At 47.3% G+C, this 22,709-nt stretch overlaps 3 protein-coding genes across 7 annotated transcripts; 1 reads left to right on the plus strand and 2 right to left on the minus strand.

Moving 5' to 3' along the window:
• Positions 1-157: 157 nt before the first annotated feature.
• LOC105697309 (voltage-dependent calcium channel subunit alpha-2/delta-3) lies at positions 158-10,195 on the minus strand. The gene is made up of 12 exons (XM_012420522.1): positions 10,063-10,195; positions 8,725-8,806; positions 7,688-7,953; positions 7,250-7,629; positions 6,844-7,163; positions 6,281-6,541; positions 4,100-4,464; positions 3,484-3,688; positions 2,069-2,657; positions 995-1,350; positions 551-847; positions 158-478 (listed from the first exon to the last, which is right to left on the minus strand). Exons 1-12 carry the CDS (start codon positions 10,176-10,178, stop codon positions 182-184), a joined length of 3,534 nt encoding a protein of 1,177 aa, XP_012275945.1. The 5' UTR covers positions 10,179-10,195; the 3' UTR covers positions 158-181.
• LOC105697310 (protein rolling stone) lies at positions 3,462-16,512 on the plus strand. 5 transcript variants are annotated; one of them, XM_012420525.2, is made up of 2 exons: positions 3,462-3,548; positions 15,154-16,512. In XM_012420525.2, exons 1-2 carry the CDS (start codon positions 3,512-3,514, stop codon positions 16,020-16,022), a joined length of 906 nt encoding a protein of 301 aa, XP_012275948.1. In that variant the 5' UTR covers positions 3,462-3,511; the 3' UTR covers positions 16,023-16,512. The 5 variants fall into 5 exon arrangements, with proteins under 5 accessions (XP_012275948.1, XP_012275946.1, XP_023290575.1 ...); XM_012420523.1 differs by lacking the exon at positions 3,462-3,548 and adding an exon at positions 12,144-12,314; XM_023434807.1 differs by lacking the exon at positions 3,462-3,548 and adding an exon at positions 12,251-12,324.
• Positions 16,513-16,654: 142 nt separating this feature from the next.
• On the minus strand, positions 16,655-21,766 carry LOC105697215 (zinc finger and SCAN domain-containing protein 2). The gene is made up of 4 exons (XM_012420343.1): positions 21,762-21,766; positions 19,433-19,567; positions 18,171-19,377; positions 16,655-18,101 (listed from the first exon to the last, which is right to left on the minus strand). Exons 1-4 carry the CDS (start codon positions 21,764-21,766, stop codon positions 17,136-17,138), a joined length of 2,313 nt encoding a protein of 770 aa, XP_012275766.1. The 3' UTR covers positions 16,655-17,135.
• Between the last annotated feature and the right edge of the window lie 943 nt (positions 21,767-22,709).

Consider the following 22,709-nt stretch of genomic DNA (forward strand, 5'->3'; position numbering starts at 1 on the left):
GAGAGCGCGCGCATGCGCGTCGTCGGCCAAAACAACGGCGACCCGAAGACGAGGTCGGGGTCGGGTCAGGTCGGGTCTCCTTGGATCGGTGGAATACGCCAAGTGCGTAAACGGGGACTCTGCTTGGCGGATGTGACGGATGTTATTTCTGCGCATTTATTGCCCATGCGGCGAGCGTGTATTACATAATAAATTGACATAGGACTCGCAGAAGCACGACCGTTGGTAGGAGATACGTGGGGCTTTGTCGGAGGCCCCTTCCGCAGGCCTCCACTTCGTGCTCCAGAGGGTGCTCCGTGAAGCAGACCTTCAGGCGCCTTCGGGGTAGGTCGTTCAATGGGATCTTGTGACAGGGCCTGTCGAAGGTTCCGTTGGTGTAGTCGAACGGGGAGATCTCCTCCGGCAGCACCTCCAACCGCTCGTAACAGCTCGAGTACATCGTGTCCACCGCTACCAATAGTAGATTCGTGTACGAGACCTGGGAACATTTCGAATGGGATTATGAGATCCATGGCTGGGGGGAGGGTTGCTCGATGCGGATGCTGCCCACCCTTTGCGCGAAAAACGGCCGCGAGCAGTACAGCGAGGAATTGGTGACGGCGGTTTCCGCCAAACTTTGGTTCAGTATGTACAGGGTCCTCTTCTCGTCGCAGGGGTAGTACCTCCTGGCCCACTCCCGGGGTGGCGGAGGGTCGGGCTCGTCTTCGTCGGCTCTAACTTTCGCCAAAGCTTCCGGGAGGTCTACTAGTTGCATCGCAAACCACAGGATTCTCATGATGGTCCACACGAGCAGCTTCCATGCACCGTGGAACGGATTAGACGGGATACTTCCGGCACCTACGGTCACCTTAAACCCAGTTTTTAATCGACTTTAAAAAGGGAGGTTGTCGTGTATTTTTTTTGCTTGGAAAGTTTGAAGTCGACGTGAAATCGTGTTGCGAGGGCCGAAATTTCAAGCGAAAATTCGTCCTTTTTTTATACTTGAACCACTTACCATGTACCAACACCATCCTTGATAGTCGTAAATCTCGACGGCCTTGAAGACCCCCTGCTCGACCATCGACTTCATGACGGCGCCTTCCACGGTCCCGAGAAATTGCCCGGTGTCGTTGTGAGCCTCCGACAGGACGACGTACCCATTCTGGTCGACGAGGTAGCAGTCGATCCATTCTTCGTGGCAATTGACGTCTGGCCTTCCGGAAAACGACGTAATGTTGATGAATCGGTGGTACAAAGCCTTCATTGGCATCTGAAACCCGACGACAGCCGCTGGGGCCTCTTTTCCACCGTCTTTCGGGAAGATCCCCAGGGAAACCGTCACCGTGGCGTTGACGCCAGCTTCCCACGGTACTGAAATTGTCAAGGCACTCGATTTAAACGGTTCTCCATACTCCTTGATCCTCTTCTCTTGTCTCCTCGAAAAAAGGCATTTACACGTTTAGTAAAGCGTACACCGAGAAAAAATGTCCTATGAACCAAAGAAATATTTCTTTGACTAGTACCAAAGAAATATTTTCTTAATTCAACGAATAATTATTTAACTCAAATGAACTCGAACAAATTGGATGCAATATTTCTTCGCAATTATGACAATTTATTCGAGTTACATAATTATTCTTTGAATTAACAAAATAATTCTTGGTTCAATCAATTTTATATCTTCTCAGTATAGCATTGCTGATAAAGTTTTGCTCTTCCTGCACTAATAATTGCACTAAGAGAAAAAATGCCTGGAATAAAACGTAGATGTAACCATAGGAGAGCTTCCTTGAGGAAAAATATTCACTAAAGTAGCAAATGAATTTGTAAGTAGCGGCTAAAAAAATATCGTTACAACTATATGAACGAACGAGCAATATACATATTTTGTTATCGTTAGCAGGGAATACTGCAACCATGAATTGAATTTATATTGCTCCGGTGATGTAATCGTGTTTTCTTGCCAATATAAAAAAAAACGATTCCGGAATAAAATGTTGCTGGCCCATTTACAAGTGTTCACCATTTGTTGAAACGAGTAAAGTTTCTTGTTATCGCTGTGAATTATTTTTCTGCGAGTTCCCCTCACCCGTCAGTGAGATGCTGTTTGGATCGATGTTGTGCTGGAAGATCGCCCCCTTGTACCAGGGTTCGTTGACGGCTCTGCGATGGAGGTCCCCGAATTCAGCAAACTCCTCCTGCTTCGGCATCGTATTCGTGTCCAGCTCCTGCCACCTGGTCAGCCCACTCTGTGTCGCGACAAACCTCAGTGACACCTCGTACAACTTGGCCAGGTCTTGAGACTGCTTGTCGACGTGGTGGAAAGTTCCCGCGAAGCTCCGATTCGTCGCCCTGGCGTCGAAGACGAGGAGTTGCATGAGCTCGCGGTTGCAATAGTAGTCGTCATCCGAGAGCACTTGTCTTCCGCAATTAGGCTCTACGGTCTCGCCTTCGGGCATTATCGGGTAAGCCTCGTACTGGTCGGACCAATGCCAGTCCGGCTTATCCAGGATCGAGAGGAAGTACTTCAGCTCGTTCTCGGGACTGTCGAACTCGTGGCCCTCCAGGTAATGGAAGCGACAGTACACCCAGCCTGGGTGGACCCTCCACCTCGTCCCCGCGAACAAGGCCGACACGTTCACGTTCGCGTTCTGATTGCGACGAATTTCGTCTCCCACCTTGAAATTAGGACGTTTACGCGTTATGGAATTATCGCGTCGAGATTAGTCTTACTTCATATCTTATATTTTGCGAAAAAATAGCGACCACTATTGTTGCAAAATGGGCGTCGGTGACTACAAATGGTACGATATACTACTACGAGAAGAAAGAATAACCTTGCAAATTGTTTTCTATTATTCTACGATTGTATTCCCTCGTTCTATGTTGTATGTCATATCTCTTGTAAGGACTGGCGCCAATTTCGCAACTACATTTTTCCCAGTGTAGGTCGGTTATATCGACTCGAGTTTATCCGTTTGAGTCCTAAGGGGTATTGAAAAAACACTGTCGAAGAATCCCGAACAGCGCAACCGCGCTTTAGCGCGATAGCGCTTTGTTTATTTTATGTCGATGAATCCCACTCGGCGCGATAGCGTTTCTTGAATTGTAAGATGTATTATTTACACCCTTGCGTTACGATTTAAATTCCAATAGCGCGTGCCATAAACAACAAAAGTGTCGGTCATACATCGGTCCATTTCACGGTTTGGCTGAACGTAACTTCTCATACGGTTTGTTTACATTTGGCCCGATTGACATACCACGTCTCTCACACGTTTTGTTCACGTTTGGCCCGATTGATTTACCACGTTTCTCACACGATATTGTAAGTTAAGAGGTTAAAAGAAAGAGCTGTGTAATGTACTTGGGTCAGTGAATCTGAGCGACTTTGACAATCGGTGACACACCGTCAGTTGTCCACAACGCTCGAAATGTGCTGGGTTTTCTCGACATAAAATCTGAACAGCGCCATCGCGCTGCCTGGGACTCAAACGGTTATACCTTGATCCACGTGGACCCGTAATTGGGGATGGTGACCGCGATCCCGAATGGAGTCTCCGGCAAAGGTGCGTAGAAATAATCGCGTTTTTCCAGAGTCACTCTGCGATTGTCATCGTAATGCAATTTCACCGGTATCCCCTTCAAGTTGCCCCACTTGTGGTCCACCAAGGCAGCTCGCAGCTCCAGCACCTCCGGTCCAGGATTTCTGGATTTATCCAAGATTCCGTTATTTCATCTCTGGGATGAACTATCACGAGGTTACTTATATTATTACACGAATTTAAGGTGACGTGATCGTGGCATCTGAGGAGTCAGTCATTTATGAAACTTTTCTCCTCGCTGGGTGTATGAAACCAAAATTTTACCACGTGTATATGGAGGCGCTGGGGACGGTCCTAGCAATCATGAAATTCGATTTTCAAAATAAAAAATTAAGATGTATTTATCAACAAATTGAAAAAAAAAAAGAAATTTCACGGTTGATAGGACCTTTCTTAGGGCCTTCATATTCACGTAGTAAAATTTCAACTGAGTCAGTACGCCCGATTTGAAGAAAAGTTTCATACGCAAGACATTTTAGATGTCACTTTTATGTCACCTTAATAGGAATCCTTACCTTGGTCCCCTACCATCGTCGAGGATCTCGACTTCCGTCAGGTCCACGCTGTTGTAGTTGAGTTTAAGGTTCCCCTGTGAAACTGGCCGCAGGTCGGGATGCAGAATCACGTATCCATTGTTGGACACGATGAAGGCGTAGCCGTTGACTCCGAGTTTGTACGGCAACGTCAGCTTCCGGATATCGTCGATCGGCACGTCGGTGCCAGCGACTCCCAGCAAGTTGGCCAACCTAGTGGCGTTGTTTCGATTGCCCCTCTTGTCAAACGCCGGGATACTGACCGACGTCAACAATCGGTACTCCTGTAAATAGGAGTTATTGCCGGAGCTCTCGCAGAACTCGCAAACCTCCGCCCTGTTGAATTCCTGGAAAGATTTAAACCGTTCCATTAGTTGGCGATTATAGGCGAAGGACTTATCTTATGTACGTTTGATCTCCACTTTTGAGGGGGAGGGGGATAAATCTCTGATTGGTTTTAAAGCTGCTGAAACATGGATTTGGGAACTTGGGCAGAAATGTCAACCGTTACCACTACAGTGTTAAAGGTTACAGGCATGAAGGTGCCATCGACATCAAGGGGAAAAAGAAACTCGACTACGGACTCGTTCACTCGAGCTTTGGCCTTTGGAAGGGAAAGCAAACTCTCGTTCAGGACGGCTAAAAGTTAAAACCATGTCGCATGAGCGATTCTCGAGAGGTTCCTTCTTCGTTTTTTTTTCCTTCTTTGGTTTCGCCTATTCTGCCGGGAAAATTCGACAGTTCACGAGCTGACACTTTGGGTGAATAATAAAAAAGTTTCGTGGAAATCGGCACGCATTTCAAAGGCACGGAAGGAAGCAAGAGGCGGATGACGACTGCTTGTCGTGCCTTTGACCCTGCGGTCTGTCGATTTGTCCGTTTTGGGTTTCCTCTTTCCTTTTGAACGAGGTTTGCCCCTCTGGTAAATCCGATTTCCTCGCTTTGCTCGATTTTCACCGTCGAGAATTGCCCATGTAGCTACTCTATGGGACGCCTAGGCCAACGGGGAAGAATTCCAAGCGGTCTACGTGTCAATGGAAGAACCTGCTGAATGTAGCTGGCATCCTCGTTAACTCGGACTCCCATTTGCTTGCCTTTGAGGTGTTTCTGAAGTCTTGACTTTTGATCGTCTTCCTCCATCACAAGCCACAACCACGTGGCAAGTGCCGGATTCTGATGGAATTTCTTGCTTTACTTGCTTCGCTTGGTAAAAGGGATTACGCGCAACAAAGGGCGTCGAGTATTTTTCATTTCATTCGGTTATGCTTTTTTTCCTTACTCGGTTAACTTATTGTCAGGTTGAATACTCTTAATTTAGCTCTCGCTACATTTCTACACGTGGCTAGAGTTTTTATTACCCCGGTAATATAACCGCGAATATAACCGAGGATTAAATTCTCTGGGAGTTTCGAGAATTTATAAAAATTGAATTTTTTAAATAACCTGTAGACTTTTGAATGTTACTTATTGAAAGTAATACATTGTTTGTAGAAGTTGATTTAAACGCGAATTCTCAGATTTCTCTTAAATCCTCTTAAATTGTCCAGGGATTTTCAAGTTACCGTAACATTCTCGGTTATATTACTCGAACTTAAATTCTCGAGAATTTAAAAACACTTCACGTGGCATACCCATGTCCCTGAACTTATCGCGTTTGTTTTAGATTTCATTCAGACGCGAGCTTAAGTGACACGCGATAGACTCCTTCTGTGCCGACACATGATCCGCGTCCGACAACGCGGGGTAATATCCGAATATCAAATTTAATAATGCCCATCTGAGGAAACATTGACCGAAGATAAGTTTGTTCACCGACAAGGGATACTAAAAGTCACCCGACGCGAAATCAGAAAATATGGAAAGCCTCTTTCCCATCTGCCAGCCGAAACCATTTCCCCTTCAAATATTCGTATTCTGATCAGCGTCTTCAAGATATCGATGATCAAGACCGAGCGATTAGTTCTCAAATCTACTTCCGTATTCTTAAATGCCTAGAAATACTTTATCACTCCGTGGCAAAGTATTTCAGAGCTGAAATTCCAAGTCGCGGCTAAATCAGGGTTTGTCAACGTATAAGTCGAAAAAAACTCGGTTTCCGACTTTCCCTCGTTCGTCTCTCTAGATCGATTTCGCATTCAACATTCGCATAAAATATTAAGTTACCGAGATATCAGCATAAGCGTGGGTCCACACGACCGGATGTTGCTCGCCCTGCAAGACCAACGGCCTGGCGACCACGGGGATGTATTTTAACACCTGTTCCCGAACTTCCTCCAACGTATGAACATGAGTATAATATCCTCTATTAAGGCAAGCCATCCATTGAATCTCGCGGACCTTGGTGACCTCCTTGCCCAGAAGATAAGTGAAGACTCTGACGGGGATGTACGTGTCGTTATCCCGCCAGTTCCAGGTCTGAAACACCTGAGGGAAGGCGAAAAAATCAATTACAAATCTATAAATGACAAGCCCCTACCCCAAGGAAAAAGATTCATCGAACCAAAGAAACATTTCTTTGAATAGTACCAAAGAAGTGTTTTGTTAATTTAAAGAATAATTATATGTCTCAAATGAACTCAAATAAATCGTCATCATTTCAGAAGAAACGTTGCGTCCAATTTATTCGAGTTTGACTAGAATTCTTTGATTTAACAAAATATTTTTTTGGTTAAATAAACATTTTTTAATTAGGGTAGATACGTCATAAGAAACCCGAGTTCAGCAACCTCGGTCATGTTCCCAGAGACGCCATCAGTTACGAGCATGATGAGTTCGTTGCAAGGTGTCGCCCTTCCGCAACCGCGAGATTCCCTAAAATTGGCCAGCAGCTCGAAGGCCCTGGTGAGGGCCTCGGTGAGGTTCGCCATACCATCGGGCTTGAAGTCCATGACGTGCTTCCTGAAGACCTCCAGGTTCTCCGGCGTGGCCTGGACCAGCATGTCCTTGAAACAGTCTACCACGTCCTCGGTGCTCTTCGAGTAGTTCAGCAGAGTGACGAAGTCATTGTTCGACAGGGTGTCGAAGATGGCGTCGACGGTTCTCCTGGCTTGAGCGGGAACGAAGAAGAGGACTCAAAGGAGTAGGTTGCACCTAAATGAAATTTTGGGATACCCCCTTGGACGCAGGACCTACCGATGGTTTTTCCTATGCCGGTCATGCTGCCGCTATTATCGACGAGGATGACTACGTACTTGCTGCAGGTCGCCGCCTCGATGTACCAACTACGGATTCGACAATCGTAGAGGTCCACCTCGTCCCCTGAGACTCCGGTTTTCCACTGCATGGCAGGATATTGCCGCAAAATTCCTGTTGTCGAGCCGAAATATTGCCACGAGAGGGCCGGGTCGGTCCTGTAATTCTGTCGGAAGATGTCGTCCAGGGTCTCCGACCAGGCAATCGCCTCGGCGACTGTTGGGGACTTATCGTAGACGATCGTCGGCACGTGGACGGACGAGAAATTCGTGTTCACGGGGATGTTGTAGAAATGGGAGTCTCGATTGAGCGAGATGTTCCTGGAAGAGGATAGAGATGTATAATTGTTGTATTAAGTCGAGGTCATCGCCTTTATACCTGTACATGTACTGATCGGGCTTCATGGTCTCCGGCACGTCGGACCCGGGCCCTACGTCCTCCACAGTGCTGTACTTCCCTGAGACGTAGGTCAGGTTCAACGGCGCCGACGAGTTCCACTCCTCGGCTGCCTCCTCGGCCACCTGCAGGATGCACCTCACGGCGTCCATTTTTCTTCTGAGCATTCGACCGACGCTCTCGCTGATCACGCTTATCAGCTCCTCGCCGGACTTCTCCTCCACCCGCGTGTTCTGCTCCTTGTATTTCTGAAAGGATTAAACGGTGGTTAGCGGCGAATTTTAGCGGTAGAAACTCAGGGGGGATGAATTTTAGCGCTGGAAATTCAAGGGGATGAATTTCAGCGGCAGGAATCCACAAGAGAGAATTTTACAACTAAAACTCCGCGGGGGGGAATTTCACTATTGAAACTTCACAGGGGTGAATTTTTATACCGTTCATTCAGGTGGGGAGTCAAAATCCACTGCGATGACCGTCCAGCGGCAAGCGGAAGCCACGCGGATGACCGCGGAAGGCCGGACGACAAAGGGCAAGAGGATTATTCGATCATTAGGCCACCTGCGGTGCGGACGACCGATTCGCTTTGGTCCGTCCTCGTTTTCTTTTCCCGTAGAAAAAGCCATTGTGCGGTACCGAGGAAAAAGAAGCGGAATGACGTCGCAATTCCGCGGGGGATCGCTCTCGATCGAGTCGCGGAAAAGAGGCCGGTGGACCGTTGAGTCGACAGGTCGTTCGACGCATCCCGACTTTTTTGCTTTTTCGTGCGGACTAAATTCGTACCCGATAGACCGTATCGCGTTACATCGAGATTACCGAGGCGGTACCACATAGTGCATACAACAGGGCCGACAGGTGCCGGAAGGGCCGATCGGCCAGCTGTCGTTCCCCGAAAAAAGCAAGACGTGCAAACGGCGAGGCGGTCGGTCTCTTCCAGTGCCTAGTTCATGTCCAGGGTCAAGGGGCGGGATGAATTCGGGTTTACGACCAGGGTCAGGGGGCGAGATGAATCCCGAACTCACAGCCTTGAGCTCGTCCGGCCTCGCCACCGCGTTCGCCAGGTCCCAGAGCTCGGTCCCCAGGGTCTCCGCCCATTCGCTGACACTGGACAAAATTACAGGTACAAATCGGTACCGATTATTGGCTTGTTCGATTGGTACCGATCGCTCCGATTATTGGGTTATTCGATGAGTACCAATCGCACCGATCACTCTGATCAATCAAGGACCGCAACCAGTCGCGAATCCGAGGAGTCACTCCATGAACACAAGACATATCGAGGGTCTATTCACTTGGAAATCAGTGAAAAGAATTTCCTTCTTTGAGAATCGAGCATCTTTGATTTCATACGATTAACGATAATCAAATGCTATAACACGCGACGTTCGGCTTTAAAATTGTGAGAGTGTTTGGTGATTTTTTTCGTGATTTCCACCTGATTTCCACGTGATTTCGAGTATTGAAATGAACGTTTTCTTGAGTGAATAATCCCTCGAGATAAATGAACCCCAAACACCGATTCGATCATGACGATCTCCACACCGAAGGCCAGAAAACAAGAGACTCTTTTTTTCTCTCTCTCCCTCCTGTTCCCTTTAATTCTCCAAAACTGCTACACAACGCAATATGGCGATTTGCTATCTGACAGTAAAGACTCCTACACGGTATTACTGAGTCACCAAAAAAATCCGCACTGATTGTTTTCGTAGATTTTACACGAATTCCACATTAGAGACGAACATTGCTCACTGTGGCATACACTGAGAAAAAATGTCCTTGAACCAAAGAAATATTTTTTTGAACAGTACTAATCAAATATCTTGCTATCTCAGGGGATAACCATTTGACTCAGACTCGAATAAATTGGATTAATAATTTTTTAATTGAAAACGAATTTAGCTGGAGTTCAATAATTATTTTTTGAATTAATGCAACATTGCTTCGGTTTAATAAACTATTCATCTCGGTGTAATCTTCGCGGGTCTTGTGAGAGTTACAGAGGAAGGTTGGTTCCTCGTTCGTTCGCTGTTATTCTCGTCATGGTTGCAGGGATATCAAGTATATCAAGCGTTCACTAATAAAAAGAATTCATTGAACCAAAGACACAATTGATTGAATAGTCCCACCGAAATGTTTTGTTAATTCAAAGAATAATTATTTGACCGAAATGAACTCAATTAAATCGTCACAGTCCCAAAGAATTATTAAGAATTATATTAATTTTTTCGTGTTTACTTGAGTCAAACAATTATTAATTGAATTAATCGTTTCTTTGATTCAATGAATTTTTTCTTCTTAGGGTATCAAAGGAGCGATCGGATGTTCGAGGTCCACATCTCCCACGTCCATTGGTCACTCACGTCTGGGCGTCACGGGCGTCGACGTCGGTCGCGAGGAGGAGCGCCCAGACGGCGGCGACGATGCAAGCCTGAAGGCGCCCGGCGACGACCGGCGTCGTCCTACAGGCTCTTGCCATGTCCTGGCGGTGACTCGCGCCTGTTAACGCCGATTCACGCGTACTAGCGCCTACTCGCGCCTACTAGCGCCGACTCGCCGCTGGGCGGCCACGCGGCGGCCGGCGAGGCCCGATTATTTTTGGTACGCTCGCTCCCCGTGACTGGAAGCCAGAGGAACTTCCGGGTATATTTAGAAGCCCGAGCGCCGCGCCTCGGCCGAGCGTAATCGGGAACGGAATCGGGACCGACGAGATCGAAACCCTTCGCGGAACGCCGGTCCCAGGGCCTCCTCGCCCTTGACCACCTTTCCGACCATTCCGTCTGTCTGCATTCGCGCTCCTCGTTTTTCTCTTCCCGGGGCCCATTCAGGCCCATTATCCTTCACTTTCGGCCCTGAGGCGGCGTTCCCCGAAACCGCGGAATGTCGATCGGAAACGGTGCCTCGCGGAAACAAGTAGGATGAAACGCTTTTTGCTATGATGTTCAGGAGACAAGGTGTGCCATTGAGCAGCCTATTCGACGGGTCAGTCGTATCGTACTGCCAAAAGGTAGACACGTTTGATGATCAAATATGACTCTTTTAAGGTGATACCAAAGTGGCGTCAAAGCGGTTTCGTTTGTGAAACTTCTCTCCAAACTGGGTGCACCGAATCGTTTAAACCTTAGCAACGTTAATATGGAGGCTGACTCATGGTTACAAGGTCCTTAATATATTGCAATATGGCGGTGTTTTGGGAGGCACAGGACGAGTAAGACCTCCGTGGGAACACATTTTGCTTCTTTTGCATCACACTTTCTGCAGCGCCGAGCGAGGCCGGGGATGGGTAATTCATTCCCTGAAGGAGGCGCCCTTCTTGGGTAGTCGAAGAACTCCGAACGACGAGATAATCGAAGCATCGAAGGACGGTTTAACGATCTCAACGAGTCGGGCCTTGTGTCTAGAATGATCTCGTTCGAGCACGTCCACTCGTTAAAACGGCAAATCATGGACGTATATCGCCCTCGGATATTGGTTCTTACGGCTGTCGAGATTTATGGTACTACCGCGAGTTTATAGCGAGGATTACGATTAAACGGTCTTACGAGTATCGGGTTCGATCGGGGCTTCTTCGATCGATCGCTCGACCGATTCATAGAGGATAACGGAAGAGCCTCTTCCTCGGCTTCTCGCAACGCCCGGAAGTGGAGGAAGTGGCTTATCGTGCCAGACTCGTTTTCCCTGGCAACGTCCCTGGGGTGGTCGTATGGTTGTCTTAAGAGCGGCTCTTTCGAGAGCATCTAACACCTCTGAGAGCGTTTTAAGCATAATATCGCGATAAGAAAGAACGCGCGCACTTGAGACCTCGAAGAGGCGAGTAGCCGACCGGAAGTCGCCCACTTCTTCTCGTTCTTCTTATTTCCATGATGCCCTAACAATTGTCCGTTAACCGACAGTTGCCGAGCCAACACTACCCATCTGAAATTGGGCGAATAATTCTAATCACGCTTTAAGTAATCCTCGATTACAGATTGTATTACGAATTTTCTAATTCCGGTGCTAAGTGCCCTTTCTGTCCACTCCTCGTGGGGACAGCCTTAGTTCATCCTTATCAGGTGTTTAGACAACAATGACGTCTTTCCGCAAGTAACACTTGGAATAGGGCTGTTCACGGACTGCCGATAATTTTTCCCTTGTTCCTCTATGAATATTCTCAGAGGATTATGGACTAGTACATTAAGGTTTCCATATGCTCGTTAAAAAAAAAAAAATTATCCATCGTGTCAATGTTACCCCTCGGGGAAGTCACGACGTCCGCAGAGTCCAAGAGCGGGCTTCCGTTGGAAGCGGAGGGTTGGTGAACCCTCTGTCTAGCCAAGAGGGTGACGGCAGTTCGCTCGCGTGGTTATGACACGACCGAACGGCGATAGGGTCGTCCATTGATTTCAGCAAGGCAGAGTCCCTCCATTGGCCGAAAGCCGGCCGGTCGGCAGTCGGCAAGCGGACAGGCAGGCAGTCTCGTCGCATCTGTCGCGTGTCCAGTCGCCTCCAGTCGCCTCAAGTCGCCCGAGTCGCCGCCGGTTTCATCGAGGCTAGTCGATGCCACCTCGCACCCAGGAGGAGACTCTCTTAGCCCACAACATCGACCTCGACGCCGGCTGCCATCGACTCTCTTGTGGTCCGTTCGTGTGTGTATCCCAACTTTTGACAAATTTCGGCTGAAGCTAAATCACTTCTCGCAACGAGTCTTGTTTCAAAAAACACTCTGACCGACGATCTCTTCGTCATTGCTTCCGACTTGTCCTTGGCAACAGGGAACTTTAGTGCTTGATCTGTCGCATTTAATTGTTTCCTTCCTCAATACAGAGCGTGAGTCTATCCTTGAAGATCCTGTAAATTCGGTAATTTTATTACCGAGCTCTTGATTTTCGTTGAGCCGCTGAAATCGACCAACATTGGTCACATTAAAAACTTGCACTAGCGACTAATTCATAAATGCATGTGCCAAAACGCTACACTGTAAAAACTGTCTGTCGACGTGTACGACACGTCGTGACGACTTTGAAACAAAAACACTTGGACACTTTTTTTTCCAGGACAAAGTACTAATTGGAAATTCTTATAATTGATTGACGCACTTCATTCTTTCTGTAGTTGATGCTGACGTGGGCTTATTCTGGAAGATCCTCCAAAGCCGGTGATTTTCACCCGAGTCCTTTTTCTTTCTGCGTTGCGCCTTTGAGATTGAGCTACACTATCAAATTAACGGGAACCTCTTGTCCTTGACCAGCTACGCTTCACTGTTTTCTTTCTTCATACTGCGCGCGGGTTTATCCTTGAAGATCCTCCAAACCCCTCCTTCTTCTTCCTTCGTTGCGCTTCCGAAATCGGCCAATGCCATCACATTAATCGAAAACTCTAATTTTTTACCAGTCACACTTCACGGCATCCTCCCTTGATGCTTAAAATCTTGCAAAATCTTCCCTTACGCCAATTGAGGCCTCATCCTCTAAGATCCTCCAAATCCGATAATATCAATCGAGCCCTTCTTTCTTCATCCGCCTTTGAAATCGAGCGCCCGAAAGAATTTTCTAATTTCCCTGGAAAATTAGAAAAATCTGTTATCTCTCCCTAGAATGCCCCGTCGCGTCGTGGGAACTCCCTCGAGTAAGGCCGGACCGTCCACGCCGGTTTTCCTAGCGAGGGGGCGAATAAATCGAGCCGATCGAATCGGAATATCGTAATGGTCGAACCGTCGAATTAGCGTTGACCGATTGACCGGACCCGACCTCCAAAGGATACGTGGCGCGGTGCATCGCGTGAGTAGCGCCTCGTGCGAACCTCGGCCATGGGCCACGGGGGTTAATTGGATCAAACACGGTCGCTCCGCTCGCCAGCTCTCGCGTCCATGTCTTCTCCGCTCGGCGTCCGACCGGCTGCTACGACTCCGCTGATATCGCGCCCTTTTGCGACCGACCGGACCCCGCAGGAAAACCCGACCAGGGGGTGGCGTGCCTCCACCTTGGCAACCGTCGTCTAACCCCGGCTCTCAGCGGTTAGATAATCCCCCGTAACCGAATTAATTCCTTCGGCCATTGAGTCCACCACGGCTCGAAATTATCGCCAATCAATGTGCCGTGACCTCTGGATTTGGATCACGGGAGACATCGACACCAGGCGTGGCACCTCAACTCGCGACCAGCGACATCCATTCCACCGGTCACTGAAACAGTTTCTCTTTTACTATTTCTTCCCTAAATTTAGCCGTGTCATGCTACGTGAGAATAATTTGAAATTATCTCGGAGGAAGGTAACCGTGGTGATACGTTGAGTTAGAGGCAGGTGATTCATTGAACCATTGATTCGTTGATTCACGCATGGATTTGTGGTTCTCGTGGGGCTTTGGTCATCGGTTTCCATGTTTCTTGGATACCTGGAAATGTATACACGTGGTGAATTAGGGAGATTCTTCGCTTTCGCGTAACCACGGTTAATTAAGTCGAGTGAGACGGCGTTCCTATGGGATGAGTCCAGGATGAGCTTTCAAATTTTGCTCACGCAAGGGTTTAATGAAAGTTCATTTTACAACAATGGGTTCTAAGAACGTCACGTGAGGTGTCGCGTGATTTCGAGAAATTCTCGGAAATTCTTGGAAATTCTCGGCTTCGTTTTCGCTGATGCAGGGGACGTGCGTTTCGCGCGCGGGCTCTTTTATCCCGTCTGGCGCCCCTACGTTTAACAGCGATTGTAGCGGCTATTTAGTAAACTAGATTCAACGTGCGTCGATGCTTGTGTTCATGTTCATGAACGAAATGCTACAGAGTTCGGGGCTTCCACGCGGGCTGGTGATCGACATTATTGCCATCTCCGGGCATACCGAAGCCTTGCACGTTTGTAATGTCGGCCTCGGATAGTATTTTCGTTGACTAGCCAACCCGTCGGCTTCGAGATGGTGCTCTTGACGTTACATGGACCGTCGTCCTTGCGGAACCTGCTGGAACTCGTCGGAAAATGTTGCACGCGTAAGAGTCGTTAATCTAACCTCTCCTGGGGCATGACATCTCTCGCTTGGCGCACCTCTCGGAGTCCCGTGATTGGTCGGCTGAGGCACGCCGGATGCCGGAAGCCAATAGGATTGCAGCATTCCCGCGCCTGCGGAAAGATTTAAAAGAAGCCTTTGGTTCTCCTTGCATTTATGCAAGTTCCAATTTTAAAATCGCATCCTTCTCCTTGAATTTAATTTTCGGCTTGATGATCAAAGGGATTTCCTTTCATGTGGGCATCATAAATTCTTCTTAATGGCAAACAACGGCACTGGCTACTTTCAAATGAGCTTCTTTACCTTTAAAGCCGATAAATGATAAGGAAATTACAAAATGCGGCGTTTTATCTTTGAAACTTAATTTTTGTATATCATTGTTACCTGTTATCTCGAGTCACGTGTTCGTTTTCAAGGTGAAGTCCTGTAATAATAAGTGGCTGTTGCGAGTAATTAAGGAGATGTTAATTATTTGCAGGACGACGAGCGATGGTCAACAGGCTCTGCTGGAGGGAATTGGCACGCAGATGGGTTCGCTCCAAGTCGGAACCTCCTCACGCTCGTGTGTTCTCCGAGCCGAAATTCCAAAACAATGTATCGATGTGGTATTTGTTGTATCGATGGATAGTATCCATTGTTTGGATATCCATAACTATTTGCTCAATTTTGGAGCTCGGCAGTTACACTCCCAGAGGTGATCGATACAAGTGGGGCATCTATTTGACCAATTGGGGTTTAAGTATATGTACAGTGCAATCGTTGTTTAGTTTGTACTTGGTAACGAAAAGGTGGCGACGACAACGAGTGGCAGGTTTTGATCCACAGTTAATGAAATTATCCTTAGTTATAAAGACATATTGGTATCTAGTCACCGTCTCATCCAACTTAGCTATTAGTATATCGATAGTGTATTGGGGAGCGGTTTACAATCCAAAGGAGAATAGAAACGACCCGCTCAACATATCTACGCATGTGTTTAATTCTATTTTCATGATCATGGATGTCTGTATTACTAATATCCCCTTGAATTTCAAGTATTTTTGGTGGGCCACTATCGTTGAGATACTGTATGCATTTTTCACAGTAATTTATCACCTGGCTGGAGGTCACAACAATTTAGGTAAACCATATATATACTCGATCATTAATTGGACGAATCCACAGGTAACGTTGCTATGGATTGTCAGTACGATGATCATGTCAATGATCGTACACTGCCTACTATGTTGCCTAACTAGGATCAGGGATAGATTATTTTTCAATATCGATAGGCGTTTGGAAAGAACATTTCCTGTTTCTAACGACCATCCGTCCTCCCTCGTGAAAAACATAGGAAATATTGTATAAATGATTGTATTTTTGCACTTAATGCCTTTGGAAGTTCCTATGATTAAGTGCTCACTTTTTTTTTATAGCATCTGTTGCATAACTGCTCAAATCATATAAAACAATTATAGGCTGTTGTCAGTATTTGCGATATAATTCCTAGGACAAGTATTGTATAAGCGCTAATTTCTACGATTACGTTATCCAACTGCAATTTTCATTTTCTCAAATACCATAGTATAGCTTATGTAGAAGTCATCCATTTTGTTGTTAACTGTATCGTACAATATTACCTTAAAAGGTCAAACTTTTATACGAAAATATACCAAAGTTCATTAATAAAACTATTGTCCATAACCATATCAGAATTATTATTCATGTAATCTTCAATTACAATTGAAAAGCAGCTACGGAGTTATGAAAAACGATGGCACATTTTCGGAAACGCATTTGCGAACTGTTTCTAAGAATATTCATTACGAGGTAGAATTTCCAAAAATAAAATTCCCATTTTAGTAGCCACCTAACGCCCGTTTAGGAAATCAAATGCATTTTATTACGAAATTTACTTAAGATCCCTAGATATCAACAAGCATCCGTTGCTTTTTCGAAATCCTGAAAAATCTCTGAATAACTCGGAAACCACCTCGCAATTATAGAAAATATCAACAATTTTATTGATAAAATAACAATTCAAAGTAATTGCCTACCGTCGTACAAACGAACATCAGGCCGAATCGCAACCTCAATCACAGACACGTCGAAAATATATATCTAGATTTAAAAAAATGGGAGGAGGAGCAACGATCGTCGACTTCACCGTTAATCCGTTAAATTTCATTCAACGAGACGCACTATTCACCTAAGCACCAAACAAGAAAATTTTCCTATTTACCTAATCATATACATTCTGATCCATTTGATCGGTTTAATTCAGCGACAATTATGCCGGAATTACCAATTGTTTTCGCTTCAAATATCTACGCGCCACGTGCCGAACAATCATCCCAACCGGATCAAAGTTGCGCCGAGTTCTGCAGTGTAAATAAATTTAATCTATCGACCGAATGATAGTCTATCGGTCTAATCGGGAAGAAACGTCATCGTCAGGGCGTTGACCTCTTTCAGCGGATTTCAGCGTAGATCTCGCAGGTCGCGTAGGCCATCGGGTTCCTCGGAGGTACCCGGGTCTAGCAGGAGAACTTGGCACTCGCCGGCACCCACCAGGTCTTCTTGATAATACAGCGATGAGAGCTCCTCGGCAAGATCTGCAGCAGCCAGAGCCGCATCAGGGGGATCGTCTTTGAGCCTTTTTACGTCTTCCCGGGTCAATTCCGTCCTAGCAGCTCCCCTGGCCGGCACTGTGCGAACAGTTCCACCCGCGGCCTCCGTGGCTCGGTGTTTCTTTAGGTGGACGTAGAGACTGCTCTTGGCGGAGAAGTTGGCGTCGCAGGCGTAACACCGGAAGTACCTGCCTTCTTTATGCGTGAGTCCGTGTTCCCTGAGGTGCTCCGACCTCATGAAGGCCTTGCCACAAGAGGAGACGTCGCAGACGAACTTCCTCTCGTTGGTGTGCTTCTTCTGGTGTCGTTTCAGCTTGCTCGACGACGAGAAGGCCCAGTGGCAGTCCTGGAAGGTACAAGGATATGGTTTGCAGCCGGTGTGCGAACGTAGGTGTGCTTTGAGTCGGCAAGGTTTGTCGAAGAGCTTGCCACAGCCGGGCCAGGAACACTTGACGTCGACCTCCTTGTAGCTGTGGCATCGTTGGTGGGATGTCAGGGCGTTGCTGCTGTAGTACTTCTTCCCACAACCTTCCTGCTTGCATGCATATGGAGCATGGCTTTGATCGTGGGATTTGGTCATGTGCAGTTCCAAGGCTCTCTTCGTCTGGAATTTCTCCTGGCAGTCTGGCACGTGACATGCCATTCGATTGGGTCTGCTGTGCAGCTTCTTGTGACTTAGCAGGTTGTAGATCGTTGTGAACCTTCTGTTGCAGTCAGCCACTTCGCAGACGTAGTCTTTTCGTTTCAGGTGCGTTTCCTTGTGTCGCTTCAATTTGAAGTCTGAGTAGAAGGCCCAGGCGCATCCCTCGAAGTTACACTAGAATGACAGTGATGTTGAATTTTTTAGGGAAATTGCAGAATACGTAGAGTACGGTTGAGTACTTACCTTGAATGGTCTGACGCCATAATGTGCTAACAGGTGTCCTTTTAAGGCATAGAGTCTAGTGAATTGTCTGCCACAGTCCTCTCGAGGACACAGCCAGACCTTTCCCTGCTCCGTGATTGTGACAGGCTGCAAGCGATCGTCAGTGATACCTAATTCCTCCAAAGCATTTGATATCACCAATTCGTGTTGATTACTCGTGGTACCATCTCCGTTGCCATTTTCTGCAATGCCATTCCAAGCAGTGGATCCGTCAAGGTTAGGGAGCTTTGGAAAATTTCCTGTCGCTTCGATGAGCTCTGAGGTTTTGCCCTGATATATTTGCTCTTCTTTCCCAGTATTTATTACAATCTGAGTCGTGTTAGAAATTTTGTCCGTAGAGATCGCAACTACTGCCATAATCGCATCCTTCCTGTCTAAGTGGTAGGGATCATTAGGACACCTCGCTGTAGTCTTTTCCAATCTTCTGACGATTTTCCTACGTTTTTTTGTTATCCGACATTCCCCACCAGTTTGTGTCCTGAACTTCTGCTCTTTTTCCCACCCTTCCTTAACCTCTAATTCGATCGAAGGCAGCACATTGGAAACTTCATCATTTATGTCTTTTAAACAGATATCTCTTTCTTGGCTGGAACTGTCCACTAATCCACCATTTGTCGTCTCACCACAATGTCTTAAACTCGAAGACGTTTCCTCGTGTTCGCTGCTCTTGCATACCTCCTCTGTGGTCTCTTCTTTTGTACAATCATCATTCCTTTCAGACCCTTCGGAGCACCCAAGGTTTTTCGGCAGAATCTCCCCAGCCACCACCATATCGTCAGGAGAGAGCGGCATTGGATCAAGTTGATCGAGTCTGAAGTCGGCCAGGGCAAATTCATCCTTTTCGCACACGTCGAGCAGCTTGTCGCTGCGCAATTCATGCAGCAACGGATCGTAGCTCAGGCCCATCTTTTTGTCCGATATGTCGATGTCTATAGAGAGGGTATCGGAATCCTTCGCTAGAAAAGAGTGCGGCAGCTCTTCCGTCAGGTATCGATCGACCCCCTCCACGACTTCCGGCTTCACAGCATCCAGGTCCATGCTCGACACCGACTCCGTCCTCGACTTGAACCACTTCTCAATGTCAGGTACCGGCTCGGCGTCCGGTGCCCTCTTGTCGAGCACATCATTGCCGTCGGTCGGCCGACGGTCTCCCTCCCAGGGACAGAATCTGGAGTTAACCTTAACGACACTCTCGACACTACTTCTACCCACATCTATGTTACCTTCCGCTCGAACGCGATCCTCCTGAAACCCGTCGTTTGTTACACCAGGAAGAGATGGGATGCTGCCTCGCCGGTGCTGGAAAATTCGGGGTATCTGTCTCGATTTGGTAGCCAAACTTTTCGGTAAGGTTAACACTTTACGAGGCATTTGATCGCACTCGATCAACGCGCGACGGATATCCCCGTGTCGACGGTCGATGGTAACACCTTCGGCGATCGTGCTGGCGGTTGACACCGATAATCGTGAATAAACAGCAACAACAGGCGAGATATGCGACAACGATGTCGCCCGCTCAAATATCTAACCCGAGATAAGCAGAGATAAGTTGGGAGATATAGCTCACGAGTAGGATGTGTGTACATACGACCGCGTCCTGTGCTGCCCTCGGTGAGGAATTCTAGCGGCTTATTCAATATGGCGGCAGTTATAGAATGAAGATCCATAGACCACAGTAGGTATCAGATACGTGCATAGACAGAGATGGGTTGCGAGACTGCTCACGGGCAGGATCGAGCGATCGCATCCTGTGCTACCCTCTGGTTTCGTACGTTAGCTTTCACCGTTTTTTGCCCCCAAGGGAGGGGCAACGAATTTCTGATAGGAGCTCGCGCACTCGCGATGGCGGTACAGATTTCTAGGAGCGATCGCACTCACACAGGTTCGCTGCATGAGGGTTCCGTACGCGACACCGACGTGTGCCCCAAAGCTCCGCATCACGTCGACTTCGAGGCAACAATGTTCTTAATAGTAGTAGATAAGTAGATAAAGTCAAATGGAGCGTCACGATTGTTCTTCCCTTACCATCAAAAGCGAGCAGTGTCGGTAAGCGTAGGTAAGTCACCACCGTCAACTGCCGCATGGTATTACAATCACGAGTACGTGAGCCGCCAACGGCGACTGGTAGATGGTACCGCCATCGCGAGTGCGCGAGCTCGTATCCGAAATTCGTTGCGCCGCCCTTGGGGGCAAAAAACGGTGAAAGCTATTGTACGAAACCAGAGGGCAGCAGAGGATGCGATCGCAAGATCCTGCCCGTGAGCAATTTCCCAACTCATCTCTGCATAGAGTGCAGTTCGTTAAGGATAAACACCCAATCGAAATTCCGTTTATTTTCGTGCGTTACGTCCATAGTCATTTTGATCAGAGTTGAGTTGGGAGATTGTTTACGGACAGGGTTGCGTGATCGCGATGGCAGATACAGGGATTGAAGCTTTTGCGAGGGGTCCTTGACTTTCAGTCGGTTTTCGGGCTGTCCAGCCTGACTGTAGTTTCTATTTCAATTACGATAGTGGTGCCATCTAACAAGCGCTATTAGCGACTTATCTACTCGCGATCGTGGAGTCATCTGTGGTATGTACATATTATCGCTGCCCGATAATGAAGCAAAATATCGACCGCGCAGCTATGAATAACCGAACTTACCTTTGCGGATTCTTACCATGTATGTATGTATAGAGTTCCTTACGTGTTGTCAAGATTGCGCTACTGTACGAATCTAGGTTTACCCTAGGCCTACTTTGTGCACAAAGTAAGTCCAAGTTAAGTCACTGAGCAATTAAAAAAAAAAGCATCACAGGGGAGAAGAGAGATGTAATATTCTCGAAATTTCTGCGCGTCTTCTTCAGGCTCGACTTTCAACAAAGGAAGTAATAAACATCGATCTCGTGAGTGCCTGCTTGCCAATGTTTATCTCCCTATTTTAGGTTCGTTAATTCCTTAAATTTCAGGGACAGTCTTTGAAGCAGGTAACTTATTGACGCAAATAGAAGTCCGATTTTCAGCGATGCGCAACCGATCGCGAGGGTGCGAGCAAGTTCATCAGCATCATCAGCGGTGATTTCGAAGGGAGGACATGGAGGACATTCGAGTGCCGCGAGGTACCTTAATGAAGATACACAGTGCAGGGGCCACGCTCAGGAATATGATTACCCACGCACTACGGGACTCCTGTATGGTCGATAGTAATTGCATTATACTTTGTAACGCGCCACGGCATTATCGTTATCGTCCCGTGGCCGGGTGGCTCTGAAATATTTCCGGCCTCTATATTTCCGCCCAGGGAAATTAGAAATGGCGGCGGTCAATAGACAAGCGTCGATTCTACGCGCGCGGATCTTTTCCACTGTAATGGCGTATATCCTCAAACTGGTGGAATTATTCCTACATAACGTTCATCGCTTTTAACGTTCATGTGGGATCAGTCTGAGATGATTGTAAAATTCGAGCGACTTTTTCGAGTCTATGGAAGACCTAATAATTTCTTTAAATTGCAGATATCCTTGGAATGGTGAGCAAGACGTGGAAGATTCCCTTCCCTGACGACTTTACTCCATTTTGGGGTTTATTCACCCTGGTGGAATTATTCCTGCATCGAGGGGGGCTGCTGCCTTCGCAATTTCGCAGCGCCGATACGTGGACGCGTCTATACCAGGGCTTTTCCAATCTCGACTTTCGGCCTGCTTCTTCGGTCGTTTAATCGAAATTTTAATGGAAAGACTACAAAGTCGACGGGGCCGCGGCCTGTAACGAGCCATGGCGAGCTTTCCGACAAAAGGCGCCGCAGCTCCGGGCATTCGGGATGCATTTCCGGTTTATCGAGCGGAAGCTCGGCGCAATGGACGGGATCGAGCAGAGGAGGGACGGCCTGGGGGTGGACGCGCACCACCGGGTTCACAATAAGTATCGCTACGGCCGTTGACGTATCCCTTTATTCGAGGAAGATGACGTAAACGACTTTACGCAGGATCGGCGACTCCTAGGTGCACCGTCACGTGCAATGATTTCTAGCACGTGAATTTTCTGCACATAGGCGGCAACCCGAATCGGGCTTCATCTTGTATATACGTAAAGAAAAGACATTTGCACATTTAGTAAAGGACAGCCATTGCCGAGAAAATTTTTCTCTTACTGCGGGAACAATCGCACCAATAGCAAAAATTTTTGCAATTATATCAAACGTGAATTTAATCATTGTAGCGCATCCTTGAGGAAAAATGCTTGCTACATTATCAAATGAATTTGTCGCAACGACTAGAGAAATATTAATCGTCAATGTGACTAATGGAGAAATTGTATTTCTGACTCCTCCACTCTTGAAATTTGGATCCTTAACGTCAGGGTGATACGAAAGTAGCGTCGAAGAGGTCTCGTTCGTGAAACTTTTCTCCGAGCTGGGCGTACCGAATCGTTTCAAACTTTACAACGTGAATATGGAGGCCGTAGGGCAGCCATGAAATTTCGTTTGCATTTGTCAAAGCAAGTGAAATTTCTCGTTAT

This window comes from Orussus abietinus, unplaced genomic scaffold (assembly GCF_000612105.2).
Source record: "Orussus abietinus isolate OABI.00-Male unplaced genomic scaffold, Oabi_2.0 scaffold110, whole genome shotgun sequence".
Lineage (NCBI taxonomy): Eukaryota > Metazoa > Arthropoda > Insecta > Hymenoptera > Orussidae > Orussus > Orussus abietinus.

What these genes read in the sequence shown, in the direction of transcription:
- LOC105697309 (XM_012420522.1), bottom strand. Translation starts at nt 10,178, where the DNA reads ATGGCAAGAGCCTGTAGGACGACGCCGGTCGTCGCCGGGCGCCTTCAG. An exon ending in GGCCGGACGAGCTCAAGGCT is followed by an intron (nt 7,954 to 8,724) that starts GTGAGTTCGGGA and finishes TAATCCTTTCAG; the next exon opens with AAATACAAGGAGCAGAACAC. An exon ending in GGCCGTTTTTCGCGCAAAGG is followed by an intron (nt 479 to 550) that starts GTGGGCAGCATC and finishes AAATGTTCCCAG; the next exon opens with GTCTCGTACACGAATCTACT.
- LOC105697310 (XM_012420523.1), top strand. Translation starts at nt 12,236, where the DNA reads ATGCCACCTCGCACCCAGGAGGAGACTCTCTTAGCCCACAACATCGAC. An exon ending in CTGCCATCGACTCTCTTGTG is followed by an intron (nt 12,315 to 15,153) that starts GTCCGTTCGTGT and finishes AATTATTTGCAG; the next exon opens with GACGACGAGCGATGGTCAAC.
- LOC105697215 (XM_012420343.1), bottom strand. An exon ending in GGATCGCGTTCGAGCGGAAG is followed by an intron (nt 19,378 to 19,432) that starts GTAACATAGATG and finishes GGTTAACTCCAG; the next exon opens with ATTCTGTCCCTGGGAGGGAG. An exon ending in ATGGCGTCAGACCATTCAAG is followed by an intron (nt 18,102 to 18,170) that starts GTAAGTACTCAA and finishes CTGTCATTCTAG; the next exon opens with TGTAACTTCGAGGGATGCGC.